The sequence below is a fragment of the Bombyx mori genome, chromosome 18 (assembly GCF_030269925.1).
Source record: "Bombyx mori chromosome 18, ASM3026992v2".
NCBI lineage: Eukaryota > Metazoa > Arthropoda > Insecta > Lepidoptera > Bombycidae > Bombyx > Bombyx mori.
Window position 1 is genome coordinate 12,445,446 of NC_085124.1, and position 23,050 is coordinate 12,468,495.

Here is a 23,050-nt window from a genome sequence, read left to right on the forward strand (position 1 = left end):
CTTCTTCCATTTGACTTCATACAGAAGAGGGCCGTTCGGATTGTCGATAATCCCATTCTCACGGATCGCCTGGAACCTCTGGGTCTGCGGAGGGACTTCGGTTCCCTCTATATTTTGTACCGTAAGTTCCATGGGTAGTGCTCTGAGAAATTGTTCGAGATGACACCGTCATCTCGTTTTTACCATCGCACCTCCCGCCATCGGAGTAAAGTTCATCCATACTACCTGGAGCCACTGCGATCATCCACAGTGCGTTTCCAGAGGTCTTTTTTGCCACGTACCATCTGGCTATTGAATGAGCTCCCCTCCACGGTGTTTCCCGAGCGCTTTGACATTTCCTTCTTCAAACGAGGCTTGTGGAGAGTATTAAGCGGTACGCAGCGGCTTGGTGAAGTACATGGGCGACGGTAACCACTCGCCATCAGGTGGGTCGTGTGCTCGTCTGCCTACAAGGGCAATAAAAAAAACCATCTGCGCGCGGGGGAGAGGGCGGGGGCCGGACTCGTCGGAGTTCACTGCAAATGCAATTGACCAGTTGCGTTGGTGGTTCCGTACTGAAAAAAATCACTTCTCAATAAATAAATGAAAGCTTTAAATAAAAGTGTGCTATGCCATAAATAAAAGAACAGCTACAGTTTTTTTTCAATAAAATTTTGTTAACAAGACAAAACCAATGTAAGCATTCATTTTTTTCCTACCTATGAGTGGCTATTTCAGCTTCTCTTTGACGTGTACGTATGTCACAAGGCTCTAACCGGGAGTGTTGCTAACACTGGCCCTAGCAAGAGCAGTGCAGAAACTTAGTGAGCTGTGTATATGAGTTAATTTACTCGTCGAGCCCTTCGTCGCAAGCGACGGGTTCGACGAGCACGCTGAGTGGTGCTTGAGGTACCTAAAAGCACCGTTAATGGATCGGGAGGATCCGTAATGACGTGTTTAGAGCGACGTCGACTGTTTACTATTCGGTCCAAAGTATCGGGTATGAGCATTCATTCTTTTTTTTTTTAATGCTTAGATGGGTAGATGAGCTCACAGCCCACCTGGTGTTAAATGGTTACTGGAGCCCATAGACATCCACAACGTAAATGTGCCACCCACCTTGAGTTAAAAGTGCAATTGCATTACCAGCAACAACAACAAAATCTTACAGGATGTTTGTTTTTTTAAACAATCTCATCGACACTAATCCCCCGCCAATTCCAAATCCGTCCTCCCTTGTTCTTTTTTGGTAGGGGTCCCTGGAAATTCTACGAGATGCCAGCACCGTGTAGGTAAGTGGAGTTATGTGAGACTGTCTCTCGCTAAAGCTGAGGTCACAGCCGATAGAAGGCGTTAATTTGGACCCACTCCCCTCTATTTTAAGTCAGAATAGTAGGGAATTTTATTGTCGTATATGAAAAAAAGCCTGGAAAGTTTCTGTCAAAAGGAAGAGAGGCCGCCCCAGAACAGCTAGGCGTTGCTCGGTCGAGCAGGAGTTGGGGGTCTTGGGCATGACGTGGGAGGAGCTAGAACAGACTTCCCAAGGCCGATGCAAGTGGAAGGATTTGATTCGAGCCCTACACCCCAGCAGGAAAGAATGATAATGATGATGATATGAAAACAAGAGTCACCCGGTTAGGAGTAGCTATAAAAGTCTATGGATGATACAGTGAAATGTATACAAATGATTTTTGGCAGCGGCTTGGCTCTGCCCCTGGCTTTGCTGGCGTCCATGATAGACGGTAACCACTCACCATCAGGTGGGCCGTACGCTCAACTACCTACAAGAACAGCTCGTTCACCCATATAAGCAATAAAAAAAAGTACAATTAAAAAATAACCAAAAAAACGATTGGTAATAAAGTTATTGCTCTAAATGTTTACTTGGTGTTGTGTACTTTCTGAGAACAGGCGTAACAACGTACATTGCACTTAGAGATGAGCTCGAAATTTAATATTTGTATTATTTTTTATTGCTTTGATGGGTCGACGATCTCACAGCCCACCTGGTGTTAAGTGGTTACTGGAGCCCATAGACATCTGCAACGTAAATGCGCCGCCCACCTTGAGATATAAGTTCTAAGGTCTCAAGTATAGTTACAACGGCTGCCCCACCCTTCAAACCGAAACGCATTACTGCTTCACGGCAAAAATAGGCAGAGTGGTGGTACCTATCCGCGCGGACTCACAAGAGGTCCTACCACCAGTAATTACGCAAATTATAATTTTGCGGGTTTCATTTTTATTACACGATGTTATTCCTTCACCGTGGAAGTCAATCGTGAACATTTGTTGAGTACGTATTTCATTAGAAAAATTGGTACCCGCCTGAGATTCGAACATCGGTGCATCGCTCAACACGAATGCACCGGACGTCTTATCCGTTAGGCCACGACGACTTCATATATATGCATCGTATATAGTATATACGATGGTCAACACAATATTCAAATATCGACGAATAACCAATCCCTTAATGGTTCGAGATCAATTATAATAATATCGACATGTCAAAGGCTATGGCAGAAAATGGTTTAAGCGACATTTTTGCAACTTTACAAGAGAGACTTTTCAAATTTGTTAAATTTGGAAAATATATCATTTAAAAGAAACTTCTTTAGGTATTTGAATTGGGTAAACTTAATTGAAGTTCAATTAAAAACATCGAACTGTTGATGCTAATACAAAATAAAATGCACCTTTAATTACAAAAATAAATGTCGCGTTTTAAGCGAAATGTCGTTTAAATCAAATAGCCTTTCACCTGTCGAATTATAATGACAATAGCAAACGCCAAATTTAAAAGTAAATTAAAGTTTTAATTATACATATGACACGCGAAAGTTCAAGGACTTTTTTTTTTCAGGTACAATGTACAATGGCTCCGATATAACATAATATGTATGTGTATTATCTATGGATACCGCCCAATACATTGTCTTTTATATCTATCTATTTATGTAGCCTATTAGGTATGTGTATTATCTATTGGTACCACCCAGTACATTGTCTGTTTTATCTATCCATTGTATGTAGCGCAGATGAAATCTGGAAAAAAAATTGTTCGTTTGTCATCATATACCACCGTTTTTTATCTATGAACACTAATATACGTACCTTAAAATAATTATTAAACGTATATAATTTAGATTTAACCAAACGTATGTATTACGTGTCACTCCCACAATGAATCTAATTACAATGCCGTCTTATGACCGCCCTTATATCATTGTGTTAAGACGTTCAAAATGTCTAAATAGGTACCACAACTACCACATTCTACAGTCATTTGTTGTGAGGGAACAACTTATTATTATACTCACATATACTTATGTATGCATATTACTTTTACCCTTTACCGGTCAGACAATAACAAACAAATATGACGTCACGCCAATTATGCCGCTTCACAACACAACAGCTTGGGTGTCATTAACTCGCTATCCTTGATTATAAATATAAAATTTTCATTCGCAATCCATAAAGTAACATTCATACAACCATGGAGTTAATAAGTACCTACAGTAACTCTATGCATACAACATATAAAAATACGCTGATAACTTCAAACCACAGTGTCGTAGTTAATCTGGAGTGTAACGGCTTCAGTTTGTTGCTAACTTCGTGTGTAAACGCCATTTCGTCTCTAGGGTTGTCCGTAACAGAGGCGAAAATATTGCGGGCTATTTGTTGTATACGAATATATCATACTCAGTCGGGGCGCCTGCTTTTTTTTATGATTCAAGGATAACTGGCCCGAAGTCCTTTTCAGGACAGGTGATATAAGGCTTAACCAGGAGTCGTAGGATTATGTAAACGTTGCCAGTTACGGCTCCGGAGGAGACCTAACAACTGAAGAGTGAATCTACTACCGGATCGGAGGCGCTAGCTTCGGCACTTTCAATAAAACCGTTACATTTGTGCCTATTCCGTTTTGACAGCGCGCTTACCAGAGGGCACTAGGGTAATGATTACACACAGGCGCTATATTTTTTTCCCTTTCTTTCTAGCTTTTATTAATAAGATTTAAGTACAATTTTGCTAACGTCGGGTCATGGAGGTATCAACATAATTATGCAGGCACTATTTACATGGGCAAGAGACGCCTTTAGTCCACAATATCAAGTACGATTGTTAAATATATATTTTTATCTTTGTTGCTACATCAGGAGTTCTTTTTAAACGCAACCATCACTCGTCACCAGCATACCAAGGTCATATTGTCGTTTTAGATCAATAGTAAGTATCAATAGACGCAAATTTTCTCCAGGCACAACCATGTAATGAAACAGATGTCTTCAATAATCTTGTAAAAAATTTAATAGACTATTGATTAATGTTTATCCACATGTTTAATTAATAAATAAATATCAAAACAACATAGTATTTTTTGTGGATATTAGTTGCAGGTAAATAGAAAAAAAAAACACTAAAGAGCAATTCCTAAAAAAATACAGATGTCCGACCCGTCTCTAAAGGTGGGTGGTGGTACTCCCATCATGATGTCTATGGGATTCATTAGATCCCTGGACAATTCACTCCACGAGTTAAAAAATGTGTGTATTCGTCTGATTTTAGACCTATTTTGTTATCTGTGCAGTCGTTACTGTCTTATACTAAAACCACCTCAGAAAAAAAAATCCTAACTAAGCTGATGGTAGTCTTTAGAGGCTATACTAGTGTAACCGAGGGAGTAGGTGAGCTCCTGGGGGTCTAGCCTGAGAACGTTGCTAGCACTAGCCCTAGTAAGAGCAGTGCTTCGTAGAATCTACCAACGGATCGGAAACGCGACCCACTGAGAAGATCCGGTGACTCAGTGGGCTGTGTCTATGGGTTAATTTTCACGCCGACCCCTTCATCGCAAGCGACGGGTTCGACGAGAACGGTAACCGGAGTCACCTCACGCTACTTTCGCCTGTTTGTTGTTTTCGGCAAAATATACAAAAATTCAACATTCAAATTCGGCAATATACAAAACATTATATCTGATAATAGTAGTAACCCTAATTCAATTACGAATGCGGTGCAATACGTTTTCCATCAACGAGAATTGCCAAGTGCCGTATTCGAAACTCGGTGACCTCAAACATAAAATAAATGTCAAGGCTATGTACATAATAATATCTTATCTTATACCTTTAAAAGAGCAATTTTTGTATATTAATATATATGTATATAATCTGAATCTCGGAAACTGCTCCAACGTATATAAAATTTAGTATACCTACAGGGGATTTCGGGGGCGATAAATCAATCTAGCTACGATTTATTTTCAGAAAATGTTGTTTTATTCGTGTTTTCAATAATCAACTCTTCCCGACATCTATTGGCGAATAATAATACTATTTTTCTTAATTGAGAGTAACTAACTGTTTAAAGGCACAACAAGATGGTCATCATCTAGTACCTTAAAAACCACAATTCACATTTTAAAGCACCCAAGCTTGCCGCGGAACCGGCTTCTGATTAAATCAAGTAAATACTACTAACATAACCGAATGTTTACCTAAATTCATCTAATGTTTGTTCAGTTCATTCTTATAGCTAACGAATAAAAGTAACATTTAATACTTGTTTGGTTTTTTTTAAATACTTCTGTTAAGTATGCCGAAGCGTCCATACACCTACTACAATCCATTTTTTTTCAAATTGATTAAAATTTATATAAAAATATATATTTATATTCCATTTTATAGGAGGTTTAAAATATTCACGAACAGTCCCTATTGTAGTAGTTGTTGATAAATAACTGATATTCAACTAAATCATGTCTTTCAACCAAGAAAATAAAGTGTTATTAGTTTTTTTTTTTATTAAAGATGAAGTCTCGTTTACTAACGACAACATTCAATATGTTTGTAAATCTATTTCATTCATTATTTCATATAAACAAAAATCAATAAATTCCAAACCGATAAAAATCGATTGTGATATTTGATTGAATAAAGGGACGATTGTGTTTACATAGAGTCAATCCCTAGCCTAGACCTCCGCCCCGCGCACGTTGCTCATACCACCATTTGGTTCCTAAAAACGTTTGTGCGCAGCCTTCTGCGCGAAGTTCGGACTCGCCAAGTTACGTCGGTCGTATTGTACTTTGTTGTTGTTGAATAAATGTGATATCGTGCGAGACGGTCGACAAAAATATATCGCACGCATTCATAGTAGTACACTGTTTTTTGTTGTGGTTTGTTTAGTGCTAAGATTGAAACGGAGTGAGTCGCACGGCTCGTCGTGATAACAATATTTACTTTTTGTTACAATATTGTATCATTTTAATCTTATATGTGTTTTATAACTGTTTCAAGTAGTGCATCAAAAATTAAATTGTTTGGAAACTGTCTGTTATTTGCTTGACGTGATCTGAGGTTGGTATTTTTGCCGTTTCACTATCATTTCTTTCGTTCGAGTATTTGGCTAATACTTACTTTATTCATTCAATTTCATTCGTAATTGAATAGTGGAGCAGTCGAGTATCGAGTAATCTGTATATTTCTATTTTGTATTAGTTAAGTGGGTATATTAAGATGCATTCTCGTATGACTGGTTCCAAAGGGCTTACTTAACCTTTGCATTCTTTATAATACTTTCGATCAACCAGTTAATGAGACAACTTCATTCATTTGTTATTGTTATGATGGTAGATTTAAGTCATTATGACAGTGTAATTAACGGTAGCTTAGTTGCAATTTTAGATTAATGTTTAGCTTATGTAAATTTTGTAGGATTTACACTAAGGCACAAAGTAAGCGAAAATACATTATTATTATTGTTAACGCATTTCGTGTAAATTCTGCATGAGTCATTCATTTCTGAATTAACGTTTTGTTTTAACGTTGTGTTAAACGTTTTGAAAGTGATACGACTGAATAATGAAACAATGAAAATAATTAAAAAGGCAAATGTGTTCGCGTTATTGTTTCACTGTTCCTATTATCTTTTAGTTATATAAGAAACTGTCGTTTGCAGTAACATATTAATTCTGACTTTGAAGACGCGCTCCATATTTTCGTTAAGCGTAAGGATCATATTAAAATAACAGATAAGAATTTTATCTTTTGATAATATGTTTATTTATTTATCATAGGAACAAAGTCTGGAGAATGTTGTCGAAGAATTTCATAAAAAGATGGGTTCAAAGTTCGAAGTTAATTCGTAAGCAAAGCGTTTGGAGTGCTGATAATGTGATAAGTTCTCCGTATAGAGACGTGGAAATACCTAACAGTACGCTATACGAATATGTATGGAAGAACTTGGAGAGATGGCCCGAGAGGACTATGGCGGTATGTAATTTATAATAGATGACCCGGCAGACTTCGTAGTGCCTCAATCGATAAATAAAAGACACATCAAAGGAAAAACTAAATTGTTTGTTTTTATATAATTCCGAGGTTTTTTTATATTTTCTCACCTTTTAAACCTTCCCGGGACTTCCACGAATAATTCAAGACCAAAATTAGCCAAATCGGTCCCTACCGTTCTCGAGTTTTAGCGAGACTAACGAACAGCAATTCATTTTTATATATAGAGATTTAGGCGATCAATAAAGGGATCTTCTTCTTCAAGCGCCCCCCAACGTGGTTGGTGAAACCGGCGATCGCCAAAGATTAGATAATAATAATAATAATTGCATTTATTTACTCCACAATACAAATACAAATAAAATTTCAATTAATATGACATAAAAATTTCAATTAATATGACATAAAAGGTTTAACGCAACTGCGAAACGGATTTAGGTCCCGTGATCCGTCAGTGTGAGTCATGAACTACAATAAAAAAAAACATAGCAATTGAAATCGATGAGAAACTACTAAGGTGATCTGTTCACTGCAGATCCTTCAAACATGTTGCAATTATTTAAAAGTAGCCGTATTTTTTTTCTATTGCTTAGGATGGTGGACGAGCTCACGGCCCACCTGATGTTAAGTGGTTACGGGAGCCAATAAACATATACAAAGTAAATGCGGCTATCTACCTTAAGACATGCGTTCTAAGATCTCAGTTTTTATAGTACAACGACTGCCCCACCCTTCAAACCGAAACACATTACAGCTTCACGGCAGAAATAGGCGGGGTGGTGGTACCTACCCGTGCGGACTCACAATAATTACGGAAATTATAATTTTGCGGGTTTGATTTTTATTACACAATGTTATTCCTTCACCGTGGAAGTTAATCGTGAGCATTTGTTAAGTACGTATTTCATTAGAAAAATTGGTAAAATTGGTTTTCCGTTGTGACCGCGTCAGATTATACAACCCTATTGCAATTTTGTAATGAGTCCTGTACGATTCACGATGTGAAACTGTAAGTCACGATTGCATTGAACTAATAGGAATTTGAATCATCACACAGTAATTACTTAATCAGTTACTGTAAAAACAGAATTTAATAAACATGAATTGTTTTTGCTTCTCTTATGAAGACATTCTTATGAAGGCCGTTCCGATCATTATAACTTTGATGAATATTAACTATAATGCGATAATTAATATTGCTGTCGAAGGTACATACATCGAATCGTATTCTGGTCTAAAGATTGACTCTAAGACTTGGTCTTAGAACAGCACCGTTGTCGTGAATTAATAGTGAGTAAAAACCAGGGAATAGGCAGCAGCATACCCTAATGCTACCTCTAGTACCAGACTAAACATTCATTCTGGTATGAAGTATTTGGCAGTTGCTATGCAGTAAAGACCTCGACCTCATGTGTCAAGATTTTCGGCATTCACATACTTAGCTCAATACCGAATGGATCATGAATACGTATCCCAATTACAGAAATGAAACACACAGCAGCGACTATCCCTATTTAGTTAAAACTAGCGACCCGCCCTCGCTTCGCTTCGGAAACATTAAAACACACATGAAACCAAAAAAATAAAATAAAAAAAATGAAAAAAAAGTAGCCTATGTTCATCAGGGACAATGTCGGCTTCTAATGGAAAAATAATTTTTCAAATCGGTCCAGTAGTTTCGGAGCCTATTCGAAACAAACAAACAAACAAATCTTTCCTCTTTATAATATTAGTATAGATATAGATCAGTTAATACTTAGACCATACTCACAATACTTACCGATTGATATATTTTTTTTGGTCAGGAGGAAATCGCCGATCTTCCTCCCTTCGCTGAGGACGGGGCATGACGGAGTTGAACTGACTAAAACCTTCTGTCGCTCAACAATCCACGGCCGAACCTCGCATGAGACAAAGCTCATGAAAAAGCAAAATGGGGAAAGTGAATCGTTTAGTGCGGAGCACATCTCTCCCATCACCCTCTCCCTCAAGACGCCGGACCGGCGGACGTCGGCGCCACGACCACCAGCCCTTTCGGTCGGCAGGCTATCCGAAGCCCGCCTTACCGATTGATATAAGGAAAGCGGTGTGCTTCTGTGCGAATAAAATTATGATAACCATTCACTTGATTTCAGGTCTGCGCCACCACAGGCCGTGGGTACACATACGAGCAAGGTTTCAAACTTTCTAACACGTTCGCAGCAAACCTTAGAAGGAAGTTCCAAGTCCGCGATGGAGACGTCGTGGCTGTGATGCTACCAAACATCCCAGATTTTCCCCTTGTGACCATGGGAATATTAGAAGCTGGAGGCATTATAACATCTATAAACCCGATTTATACAGCGCGTAAGTTACTTCCAGCTCCGTAAACAACAAAAAAAACGAGTAATTTAATATATCTGATTATATTTTAAATTATTCGACAGCAAATATTCTGCTCATCCTTGTTCGTTCTGATTATTTCACGAAAATAATATAAGCATGATCCTCAAAGGCAAAGATTTGTAGTCTTTGGCTTTACAGCTCTGATGGTTTCATAGGCTGCCTAGTGTGGAGTGATCATTGAAGTCTATAAACCCGCCATCATCCGACATGAAGTCGAAGGCTCTATTGGTCGCTTCCACAATTACAGAGCTTCAAGTTCAGCGAGTCTGGATATCATCAAAGTATGAATGAGAAAAATCCTTGATTTAACTCGACAAAATCCCATACAAATTTTCAGATGAAGTCCAAAGGCAACTTGTATTATCCGAAGCCAAAATCGTGGTTACATTGCCGGAGACAGTGGCCATTATAAAGGAGGCTTGTAAGATGGCCAAAATAGATCTTCCAATCATAACCATAAAAACAAATGGAGAGGTGACACAGGAAGGAACAGTACTCTTCAACGATTTGACGGAAGACGTACACGTGGACAAATCCTGTTTGAGGGAGGTCAGGAGGAGTGCAAGCGACGTCTGCTTCCTTCCGTACTCGAGTGGAACAACCGGCCTTCCAAAAGGCGTCGAACTTACTCACAGGAATTTGATTGCAAATTGTGAACAGGTTAATGAACCGTTGATCGCGTGCCATAATGAGACAACTGGTAAGTTTTATCTGTCCGTGTGTTTACGAGCATTTACCAGGTTCGACGAGATTGCGTTGAAATTTTAAGCGTAGATAACATTACATTAGATACTTTCTTCTTCTTCTCGCTTCGGTTTTGTCAATAATGAGGGTCGTAACCACCTCCTCGCAACAAGAGCTTAGTAGCTTAGTAGAGCTTTTGCGGTAGGCAGCGGGTTGGCTCTGCCCCTGGCATTGCTGAAGTCCATGGGCGACGGTAACCACTCACCATCAGGTGGGCCGTATGCTCGTCTGCCTACAAGGGCAATAAAAAAAAAAAAAAAAGTCTGGATCATTCTACGACATTTGGTCCTATCTGCCGCCGAGTCGCTGATGTCGAGTCGCCCAAAACACGTCATTACGCATTCTCCCGATCCATAAACTGTGCTTTTAGGTACCACAAGCACCGGTCACCGTCCTCGTCGAACCCGTCGCTTGCGACGAAGGGCTCTACAAGTAAATTAACCCATAGACACAGCCTACTGAGTTTCTCGCCGGATCTTCTTAGTAGGTCGCATTTCCTTCCGGTGGTAGATTCTGCGAAGCACTGCTCTTGCTGGGGCTAATGTTAGCTACGCCCCAAGGCTAGAGCCCGGAGAGCTCACCTACTCGCTCCATTACGCTGGCGTAGCCTCTCAAGGCTATCAGCATTGGTAGGAAAAAATCAAATGGTGTCAAGAGTAGTGCAGATCTGGTCAGCCCAACGTGTCGGGCCTCTATGTCGTGGTCTTCTTCCGTCCACTATGAGACATTATTATTAGACACTACTAATGACTTTTTTCAATTACTAGCGACTATCGGATTGCTAAGCGATTAGCGTTACCTCGACTGTAAAAACAGTTGTTTGACGTTTGTTTGCTCTTTGTCTGCAGGTTTCAATTCTAGAAATTTTATTATGTTGCATAGAATCATATTATTATGCATGTTTGTCTTTATATCATAGTACAAGGAATGATAGTTTCAGAGACCAGTTGACTATGATTTAACCTCTTTTTGTTTTTTTTTATTTTCCATTTTTGAGTAGTTTTTATAACTGGCACACGTGCAACTCTGGTAGCATTTTAGATTAGGTTCTGACGAAGATGCGAGGAAATCACGTGTGAGTCATGGGCTTGATGGTGCAGCTTTTCGTAGGATGAGGGTTGACTATGGCATTTCAGAAGTGTTGTAATTGCCTTGGACGGTGCTACGGACTTACTTCGGAGTTGATTTTATATTTGTTATTATTTTAACTTTGTCCATCTGCCACTACTTTTTTATTATTCATAACTTGGAATACTGTACTTTTTATGTGGAAAAATCTACGATCTCACGGTACGGCGCTAATATATATGAATGCCATCAACTACTTAGAGATATGAATTCGAAGTTTCCTAACGTCTTGGTGGTGGGAATAAACAGGGTTGTGCTACTTCTAACCTATAGACACATCTTAATGAGTTTCTCGCCGGATCTTCTTAGTAAGTCGCATTTCCTTCCGGTGGTAGATTCTGCGAAGCACTGCTCTTGCTGGGGCTAATGTTAGCAACGCCCCAAGGCTAGAGCCGCGAGAGCTCACCTACTCGCTCGGTTACGCTGGCATAGCTTCTCAAGGCTATCAGTATAGGTAGGGAAAAAAAAGAAGCTCTGAACGCATTTGAGCGGATGCGTCTTGGTGTACGGACCACTGTCTTTCGGCAGTCAATACCGCACAGTATTGGATGTGGACAGTGGCGGATTAAAGGTCCAGAGCGCCCTAGGCAATCACTTTATCGGCGCCCCTGTACCGGCCATAAATGGCCATCATAATACTATAAATTTTAACTAGTTGTTTTTGCAATTACGATGACGCTGTATCATCAAACCCTAGACTTTATTAGACCAGGACCCTTGTATTTACGCTAATGCGCGAATGAAATACAAATAACCCCGCAATATTGCATAATACAAGTATATCGATGCTTGTGCAATATAATCTATTATAGATTTACATTATAGATCAGCATATAGTTCATAATATGTTATTTTCTTTATTTATTCAAAAATTCTGAGCTCGCGCGCCCCTTGTAGCTACACGCCCCTAGGCACGTGCCTAGTTTGCCTTACGGATAATCCGCCTCTGGATGTGGAACATTGTCTGTGACGATTAGTACTGCCCCTATAGCGGTGGGTGCACGGAACTCTGTCCGTGACAGATAGTACTGCCTTATGTGCCCGTTATCATTCACGGTTGGCATTTAATTAGTTCAGTCTCCATATTTATAGTTCATTTAAATTTCTGGGTTACGATCAGTAATTATTTAATACTAATTTAAACTCCTATGTGATAAATGAAATATCGCGTAAATCTGCTACAATGAATATGACAATATGTTCATTGGTTCGCGATTTTACGTACCAATGGAACTTCAAATCCAGTGGTATTTTATGGACCTGAAATTGACAAAAGCAATTGTAAACGCCCGGAAAATACAGTTATAAAAAAATAATAGAAAAACAAATAACAAGCTCAGTGGATACTATGAAAGTAAATATAAGAATTTGCTTTCACAAATATGTACACTTTTCGCAGTTCCGTCAACACAACGGCTAGGTATTATTACTAAAATAATAGTTTTATTGTCAACGAGATTACGTAATAATATTCTTCTTCGTCTTCCTAGTCAGATGTCCGGCTATGGAATGAGCTCCCCTCCACGGTGTTTCCCGAGCGCTATGACATGTCCTTCTTCAAACGAGGCTTGTGGAGAGTATTAAGCGGTAGGCAGCGGCTTGGCTCTGCCCCTGACATTACTGAAGTCCATGGGCGACGGTAACCACTCACCATCAGGTGGGCCGTATGCTCGTCTGCCTACAAGGGCAATAAAAAAAAATAAAAAAAATATACCTACTCTTGGCGGAGTAGTCGTAGTTGTCGATGGACAGGGCTGCGTCTCATCATCGTAGTATATCAGTTACAAAATTTATCAATCGATATCGAAATGATAGAAGCTAGAATCGACTAACATCGATTTATTTAACAGAGAAGTGACATTCACCAGCCCTTTCCTAAAGTATATTTATCATCTTCAAATCATACAAATAAATTACAAAGCGTTTTGTGATACTTTGGCCGTTTGAATGATCAATATTTGCATCGCAAGCCAATTACTAATGTAAACTTAATTTATTATTCCTCACCGCCTTCTGTTTAACCAAGTGTATATAACGTAAACCATCTATAAAAAAATGAATCTGTGTAATGTATGTATACGCATAAATTCAGAACGCCGTCAACAAGTTATATATATATTTTTGTTGTGTTTATTATTGTTAGACTAAAGGTTCTTGTAAAAAAAAAATATTAATGTAATTGCGCGCAAAATTAAAAAAAATAGGAAATCTTAATTACCATATTAATTTTTCTAATGAACCTTATGGTTATGACAAAACGTTGACAGAATGCGTGCTGCAAATATCGTCAAAGGGGATGTAAAAAAACTGAATTGAACATTTACAACAAATCTTTGCTATTGGATCCTCATGGTGGTACTACAAACAATTCGCTATACTATATCCTATATTACATCACTTTCCCAGGTTGAGATTTGTATAAAAGAAAATTTAATAAAATCAATAATAAATTTAAGTCCCCGAAGCGAAGCGAGGGCGGGACGCTAGTGATATTATAAATGTATTTAGAACTACAAGGTGTATCCTAAAATAAATTTATTGAATGAATTATGAATGAATGCGGTAGGCAGCGGCTTGGCTCTGCCCCTGGCATTGCTGAAGTCCATGGGCAACGGTAACCACTCACCATCAGGTGGGCCGTATGCTCGTCTGCCTACAAGGGCAATAAAAAAAAAAAAAAAAAAAAATTCGAAGCAAAAAATATACGTATAGACATTATTAGTATAGATATTCTTAGTATATTTTAGTATATTAGGCGATTGCATGCAGCAGAGATGCGAATGTTACGATGGATGTGTGGAGCAACGAGAATGGATAGAATACGGAATTAATATGTTAGAGAAAGTCTGAAAGTGGTACCTGTGACCGAGAAGCTGAGAAGTACGCGTTTGGAATGGTATGGACATGTGATGAGACGAAATGAAAATGAGGTTGGTAAGAGAGTGTTAACTATGAATGTGGAAGGATATAGAGGAAGAGGTAGACCTAAGAAGAAATGGATGGATTGCGTGAAAGACGATATGTGTAAGAGACGAGTGAGTGAAGAAATGGTATATGATAGAAGAGTATGGAAGGAGAAAATAGTATATTAATAGGAGTATATTTTCCAGACCTTATAGTACAATAGTTAAAAATATCGCTGGCAATTGTAGGCAGACGAACATACGGCCCACCTGATGGTGAGTGGTTACCGTCGCCCATGGACTTCAGCAATGCCAGGGGCAGAGCCAAGCTGCTGCCTACCGTTTTATACTCTCCACAAGCCTCGTTTGAAGAAGGACATGTTATAGCGCTCGGGAAACACCGTGGAGGGGAGCTCATTCTATAGTTTTTTGGAGTGTCTCACTCCGTTGCCCAGTGGCTTAGTCGGAAAATAATTAATATACCAAAACTAAGCACTCATGTTTCTTGATCTCCAGAAACACATCAGGACAAGGTGCTGGTCGTTCTACCTCTGTTCCACATCTACTCGGCATCAGTGCTGATGTTCCACAAGATGGCCCAAGGAGCGAAATTGGTGACCGTCAAGAAGTTCACTCCTGAAGACTACTTCAAAGCAATCGAAGGCTACAAAACCAATCTGTTGTTTGTTGCTCCTCCGTTAAGTAAGTCACATTTTCTTTGTGCTAGTTTTAAACATCGGAGACAGGAGATGAAGCTTGTATGTTGACATTTTTTTTAAATTGTGGTAGAAATCTTCTGGTAGTAGGACGTCTTGTGACGGGAGCTTACCACTCTGCCTTTATCTTTTTTGAAGCAATAATGTGTTTCGGTTTGAACGGTGGGGCAGTTGTTATACGGTAAAACTGTGACCTTAGAACTCATATTTTAAAGTAGGTGGCCGTGAGCTCGTACACCTATCTAAGCAATAACAAAAAAAAAGTCTCTTCGCTTGCATCTTAGTATTCTCTGAGTGTAGTATAAATTATATTCCTGATCAGAATAAAGGATTAGCGAATTAGCTATTAGATGCCTGAGTGTGTTTGTGTTGTGTGTCTTTTTTTATTTTTTTTTTATTGCTTAGATGTGTGGACGAGCTCACAGCCCACCTGATGTTAAGTGGTTACTGGAGCCCATAGACATCTACAACGTAAATGCGCCACACACCTTGAGATATAGTTCTAAGGTCTCAGTATAGTCACAACGGCTGCCCCACCCTTCAAACCGAAACGCATTACTGCTTCACGGCAGAAATAGGCGGGGCGGTGGTACCTACCCGTGCGGACTCATAAGAGGTCCTACCACCAGTAATTACGCAAATTATAATTTTGCGGGTTTCATTTTTATTACACGATGTTATTCCTTCACCGTGGAAGTCAATCGTGAACATTTGTTGAGTACGTATTTCATTCTATGTGTTTACCGTAACCAAACATATAAGAAAATATTAATTTGCTGCTATTGGGCGCTTTCAATTTTCGAAGCATCATTATTCATGAAATTTGACTGACATTTAGGCTTTGCATGCGTTGTTAACAATCAGTAGAAATAAGCAGATATGTGGACCATACAATGAGCAAGCGCGCTGCTATATTGCTTTCTTCTTCTTCTTCTTCTTTATTTTTTAGCTCCGGCACGGTTTGTGCATTAGCCAGCGTCAAGTCATAATTTTTTTTATAATTCGCCGTTTTAATTATTTACCGTTTATGAATAATAAAAAACGAAGGAAACTATTCGCGACATAACATATATGATTAAAAACGAATTAAATTTACAAATGAGATGATATGTGATGAAATATAATCTCAGTAAAAGGTGGTCATTTACTGTGACTTTTTCAGTGGATTTATTGGAGGATCCTGAGGAGCTACGTCCACCGGCTTTGTTCTTTTTTTTTTTTATTGCTTATATGTGTGGACGAGCTCACAGCCCACCTTGTATTAAGTGGTTACTGGAGCCCATAGACATCTACAACGTAAATGCGCCACACACCTTGAGATATAGTTCTAAGGTCTCAGTATTGTCACAACGGCTGCCCCACCCTTCAAACCGAAACGCATTACTGCTTCACGGCAGAAATAGGTGGGGCGGTGGTACCTACCCGTGCGGACTCACAAGAGGTCCTACCACCAGTAATTACGCAAATTATAATTTTGCGGGTTTGATTTTTATTACACGATGTTATTCCTTCACCGTGGAAGTCAATCGTGAACATTTGTTGAGTACGTATTTCATTAGAAAAATTGGTACCCGCCTGAGATTCGAACACCGGGTGCATCGCTCAACACGAATGCACCGGACGTCCTATCCCTTAGGCCACGACGACTTCATTGTTTGTTCAATTCAATTTGTTTCATTTTCCCACAATTGTGCACTTTCACAGATTCTAAACAGTTAATAAACCACCGTTATTACACATTTTAAACCTGATGAAACACTAAATAGACAAAATAAAACAAATCACACAACTTCACTCCTCGCGTTCCCGTCATAAAGTCTACATTGCTTTCAACTGTCAAAAACAACATGGTTAGTCTGCATTTAGTACATGGATAATCTGCATTTCATTAAGCTTTAATAATTGACAGCATACCTTCATTGTAATAAGGTCGTTTTCTCAGTGTTTCTGATGGCATCGCACCCGGCAGCCACGGAGAAGTCTCTTCGGTACATCGAGGTGTTGGTGTCGGGCGCCGCGCCTCTCTCCGCCTCCGACACTCACAGATTCTTTGAGAAAGCTAACGTAAGACTTCTGTGTGCTTAGTGCGAGTTTTTTAACGTTCTCGATAGCGTAAAAGTTAACTCAAATTTGTATGGAGCCGGAACGTTTGCCTACGTTTGCCGCTAGGGGCGCTGTTCCAACTGCATACCGACACTCGTTCCAGTGACAAGGACGGGACAACCGTTATAATAATATAATATTCTAATCTCATGTCTCAAGTTTAATGGCGTTTTTTAGGTAGTGTAATACTTAACCAAGTGGTGCCATATAACCATTATCTACTTATAATGCTCACTTAAAAAAAAGGATTGTGTGGTAAAAATGAAACTTTTTTTCACATGATAGACATTTAATTCTGACAAACAGCATTTACATTAAACACTGACAAAAACAAACAAAATAGCGTGGGGTACTGGCACAAACGAGTAATATAGATGAGTAGTCTATACACTACACGGTCAGCTGCTGCGAACTATAGGCGCCGCCATATTGACCTTAGCTGCGCTGACGAGCGCCTTTCACTTTACCCCTACTCCGCGGCCGACCGTCACGCGACATGCAACACACATACGAAAAAGTTTGAGAGGATGTAATAAAAGTTTCACTTTAATATACAGTACAGTAACGAATACACTTTTTATTTCAGAAAAAAATTGATTTCCGTCAAGGGTACGGGTTGACGGAAACATCGCCTACGATCTCATTGACTCCTAAAGGCTGCAAGAAGAACTACGATGCGACTGGACCTCCCATACCCAGCACTCGGCTCAGGATCGTCGACAACGACCTCAATAATATCGGGCCTAATCAGGTGATTTCTAGACGAGACAATAATTTCACGATGCAACATTTTTTTTCAACATTCTAACTCGAAAACCTCAAAATGTCACTTCTAGTCTTCTATCTCTCTGTATCAGCCTTTCCCAAAGTGGGCGATAACGCCCCCTTGTGGGTGCTGCAATCCTAAAGGAGGGCGGTAAGAGACCCAGAAAAAAATGGGGGCGTTGTGTAGAGGCTTGGTAGGTTTTTGTAATTTCATCTAGGAGGACTCTTAGACACCGACTGACCTCTCGCTATAGTAGTTATTATGTTGGTGAAAAAATGGGAGCGCTAAAATATAATTTATTCTCAAAGTGGACAGTAGACAAAATAAGTTTGGGAGCCCCTGATCTACATGCATATATTAAATATTTGTCCGAATGTACATACATAGGTACATCTCATATATTTTGTCCTCTGTAAGTTTTTAAACTAATCATTTGATTGTGATAAATTTTTGGTGCAACTATTATAAGGGTCACAAGAAATTTTACATAACTCATAGCGAGAGAAGGAGATTTGTGGAGTTCACGGTCCATCTGGTTTTAAGTAGTTATCTGAACCAATAGACATCATAACGTGAAAGTCCCCAACCAACTTGAGATTTATTTTATTTTATTGCTTAGATGGGTGGACGAGCTCACAGCCCACCTGGTGTTAAGTGGTTACTGGAGCTCATAGACATCTATAACGTAAATACGCCACCCACCTTGAGATATAAGTTCTAAGGTCTCAAGTATAGTTAGAACGGCTGCCCACCCTTCAAACCGAAACGCATTACTGCTTCACGGCTGATATAGGCAGGTTACAAGACATCCTACCACCAGTAATTACGCAAATTATAATTTTTCGGGTTTGATTTTTATTACACGATGTGAACATTAATTGTTGAGTACGTATTTCATTAGAAAAATTGGTACCCGCCTGAGATTCGAACACCGGTGCATCGCTCAACACGAATGCACCGGACGTCTTATCCTTTAGGCCACGACGACTTCCTAATTTAAGTAAGACTCAATAATGTAAAGTATAACAGTCGTGCCATCCTCCCAATGGCAACGCATTAATGCTTCAAGGCAGAAATAGGCAGAGCGGCACTCACCCGTGTAGACGCGTAAGACACTTTACCGCCAGATGAAAGATTTCTAATATGGACTTTAACCTGGACTTTAGTCTTTTAGCCCCAATTTTTTGCTATAATGTCTAACGCGTATTCTAAAACTAATCAAAATTGAAGACATAAGTGTATGAAGGGGATATGATACAATTTGTTAATTTTGAGAAAACTGGCAACAAAATTTGGTTACTTGTACTTTTTCTTCGGACATAGCTCCTTCATCCCATTTCTAAAAACAGCCTTTAAAAGTGGAATTTTGAGGTCTAATGTGGTTTATAGGCACTTAGCACCTTCATCCACTCATGTCTTCAATTAATATCAAAATGTATTGGACTTTGTAAATGTCGGTGATAATGAGATTACTTTATTTTGCATCCCAGACTGGCGAGATCCTGGTGCACGGCCCGCAAGTGATGCGAGGATACAAGAATAACCCGCGAGCCAACGAGGAGGTGTTCACCGCGGACGGCTGGTTCAGGACCGGAGACCTGGGACACGTGGACGAGGAGGGAACGCTGACCATCGCTGATCGACTCAAGGAACTTATCAAGGTATTTCTTGTCATCACACAGACAGACTCACGACCGCACTGTAAATGCCGCTGTGTATTTTTATTTTTACAAAACGAGTAGATGACACTATGGATTCCAGTTCTATGGATGGGATAGACATTCTTCAAAACAAATAAAATGCAATCTGTATCTCGAGTTGGGTGGTGGGTGCTGATTATATAGCGATGATAGCATACGCTAATGATAACGCCTACCTTTTTTAATTGACGAGATAAATGTACAGGCTTAATTACTCGATAAAAAGGCGATTCCAATTGGTGGTAGGACGTCTTGTGAGTCCGCACGGGTGGGTACCACCACCCTGCCTATTTCTGCCGTGAAGCAGTAATGCGTTTCAGTTTGAAGGATGGGGCAGCGGTTGTAACTATACTGAGACCTTAGAACTCATGTCCCAAGGTGGGCAGCGGCATTTACGTTGTAGATGTCTATGAACTCCAGTAACCACTTAAAACCAAGTAAATCGGACAGAGACCAACTATCCAGAAATAGGTATAGTTTCCATTTACCTTTAGATGACTCCTCCATTAGCAATTATTTAATTTTTTAAATACAATTCTGTTCGATACCTCCCCTCCGTACAACGAATTAAATTGTCATAATGCAAACTCCCATATGACCATACCCAAACTTATTTTCTCCCGTGCAAGCAATAAACTATGTCGTATTTAAAAAGGTTACGATCCTAGCTCACTGGGTTTCTCGCTGGATCTTCTCAGTGGGTCGCGTTTCCGATCCGGTGGTAGATTTTGAGAAGCACTGCTTTTGCTAGGGGGAAGTGCTAGCAAATTCTCTCAGGTTATGCCCGTGAGCTCACCTACGCGTCCGCGTGTAGCTGCAATAGCCTCTTAGGCTACTAGCCAATAGGTATATATAAAAAAAATCGATCCTATTTGGTCCCACTTGGATCCCATTCACGGCTTAGCAAACATCGTCTCAAAACGCTGTCTAAAATTGGACTCACATTCCTAGGTCAAAGGATTCCAAGTGCCACCAGCCGAGTTGGAGGCCGTCCTTCGTTCTCATCCGTCCGTCAACGACGCTGCGGTCATAGGCGTCCCGCATCCAACCAAAGGGGAGACCCCGAAAGCATTTATATCCCTAAAACCAGGGTTCAACGATAACTCTGAAGAACTGAAAGACTACGTCCGAGAGCGGGTAGCGGCTTACAAGAGAATAGAAGACTTTAAGTTTGTAGATAGCATCCCTAAAAGTCCTTCGGGGAAGATACTGAGGAAGGTTCTGAAGGAGCAATATTGCTGCTAGGCGAAGAATTGGTTGATGCAGCGTGTAATGGTTTTTTTTTTATACGAAAATGAATCGAGGGTGACCTTCAGGGAAATTAATGATGTACGAATAATTCATAATATTCCAAATGATCGATGGTGGTTGGTGGTGGTGGAGAAGAGGAATCGCGCTTGAAGACTAAATGGCTAACAAAAGCAGATCAAATTACTATTTTTAATATAAAATATATTTGTACGATAAATAAATATATTATAACATGTGTACAGGATGAGACAGGATTGTTAATTTCGTGAAAGATAACTTTTGGAAGCTTTGTAATAAATAATAAATAATAAATATTTTACTAACAATCACGCCACGTTAACTGGTCCCGTGCTAAGTTCGTAAAGAACTTGTGTGACAGGTACCAGATAACGGAAATAAATGTAAGATTTTTATTATATACATACACATATTTAATATACGTCCATAACCCTGGAAAAGACATTTTTATATTTATCATACAAATATTTTCCCTTGGCGGGATTCGAACCCACGACCCCCTTGTATAGTGACCATGTCACTTACCACTACACCAGACGGCCGTTTGTAAAGTGGCCTTTAAAGTTTTAGAATGGTATTGTTGTTGTTTGTGTCATTTACTCCTCAATCAGATATAAAAATAAAGTTTCTGTGTGATTAGTGCGAGTTTTTAACGTTCTCGCTAGAGTAAAAGTTAACACAAGTATGGAGTTTGCCTATGTTTGCCGCTAGGGGCGCTGTTTCAACTGCATACTTTCGGTTGACTTTTACGCTATCGAGAACTTTAAATAACTCGCACTAAGAAGAAAAGTGCATGTTAGTAAAGAAAATTTGCGTTAGCTGCGTACCACGTACATTACTATTGGCGGGCGCGATGGTTTCTTACAAACGATGTAAATTTTAATCGACTTTGAATAATCAAAGGAGGAGGTTCTCGTTTCATTGTTATTTAAATATCTAGTATTATCTTCGGTTTTCGCGAATCAAGATATAATAATAATAATAATAACTCTTTATTTATATAACACCTTAATATGTACACAGTAAAGTAATAAAACAAAAGTCGGTATATAAATCGGCGGCCTTATCGCTGAAAGCGATCTCTTCCAGGCAACCTTGCAGGGAGAGGAATAAGTTAACTGGACGGTGCTATATCTTAATAAACTTACATAAAAATATATACTTAAATACACATGTGAAAAATAAATACAATATAAGATAAACTTACGTACGATTAAATACAAATAAATACTAAAAATATACAAGATAAAATACAAAAGAAGTAGGAACTTATACAGTTATATCATAGGAGCAAAGTAGTGCGATTTCAATCTGGACTTGAAAATTTCCGGCGAGGACGATTGTTATTATAGCTACTAATATATTATAGTTTAATCTCTTATGTATGATATCCGGCACATCGAATACTTTAAGACCTAAAAATTTTTCGATTATGTTTGTATATTGTGCCAACTAACTGTGCCAACTATCAATAAATATTTTTCTGTAATACATATATTGTAATATTAATCATATTGAAGCATTGGCTTTTAATTAAAATTTCCACACATTTTAAAAGACTGGTTTATACAAAGAACTTTCGAGTCAAGATCTCTATTAAGATTTCAATTGATTGATACACCGCGTGTAATTAATTAGTTTCCAAACGATTCTTTTCCACCTGATGGTTGTCTGGAAGAGATCGCTCTTAGCGATAAGACTGCCAATTGTACTTTTTTTTGTATTTAATGTTTCGCATTGTGTCTTTTGTTGGTGTACAATAAATAATACTCTCTCTCTGTCCCTCTCACAGGGTTTTGTCGAAGACACCATCGTTAAGATCATTGAGAAATACATGATTATTTTTTTACTAGTTGATATTTTACTCTTTATCAATATAATCATTAAAAAAACTTGAAAATGTTGTGCGTTGTTAAGCAACTGTTTATCTTTATAATCTGATTACACGAATGAAACAGATATTATATTTACATAATTACAGTTTTGTTTCATGTTTTTATTTTAAAAAATAATAATTAATTAAAATATATTTTTTATTTATTATATAATATTATTT

At 38.9% G+C, this 23,050-nt stretch overlaps 1 protein-coding gene across 3 annotated transcripts; it reads left to right on the forward strand.

Moving 5' to 3' along the window:
• The first annotated feature begins 5,627 nt into the window (after positions 1-5,627).
• Positions 5,628-23,042, forward strand: LOC101747041 (uncharacterized). 3 transcript variants are annotated; one of them, XM_004928287.5, is made up of 9 exons: positions 5,628-6,347; positions 7,067-7,262; positions 9,416-9,626; positions 10,003-10,365; positions 14,957-15,142; positions 17,099-17,220; positions 17,846-18,010; positions 19,516-19,686; positions 20,677-23,042. In XM_004928287.5, exons 2-9 carry the CDS (start codon positions 7,083-7,085, stop codon positions 20,968-20,970), a joined length of 1,692 nt encoding a protein of 563 aa, XP_004928344.1. In that variant the 5' UTR covers positions 5,628-6,347; positions 7,067-7,082; the 3' UTR covers positions 20,971-23,042. The 3 variants fall into 3 exon arrangements, with proteins under 3 accessions (XP_004928344.1, XP_012547605.1, XP_021205107.1); XM_012692151.4 differs by lacking the exon at positions 5,628-6,347 and adding an exon at positions 6,593-6,724; XM_021349432.3 differs by lacking the exon at positions 5,628-6,347 and adding an exon at positions 6,864-6,997.
• The last annotated feature ends 8 nt before the right edge of the window (positions 23,043-23,050 follow it).

What these genes read in the sequence shown, in the direction of transcription:
- LOC101747041 (XM_004928287.5), top strand. Translation starts at nt 7,083, where the DNA reads ATGTTGTCGAAGAATTTCATAAAAAGATGGGTTCAAAGTTCGAAGTTA. An exon ending in AAACCCGATTTATACAGCGC is followed by an intron (nt 9,627 to 10,002) that starts GTAAGTTACTTC and finishes ACAAATTTTCAG; the next exon opens with ATGAAGTCCAAAGGCAACTT. An exon ending in GTGCCATAATGAGACAACTG is followed by an intron (nt 10,366 to 14,956) that starts GTAAGTTTTATC and finishes CTTGATCTCCAG; the next exon opens with AAACACATCAGGACAAGGTG.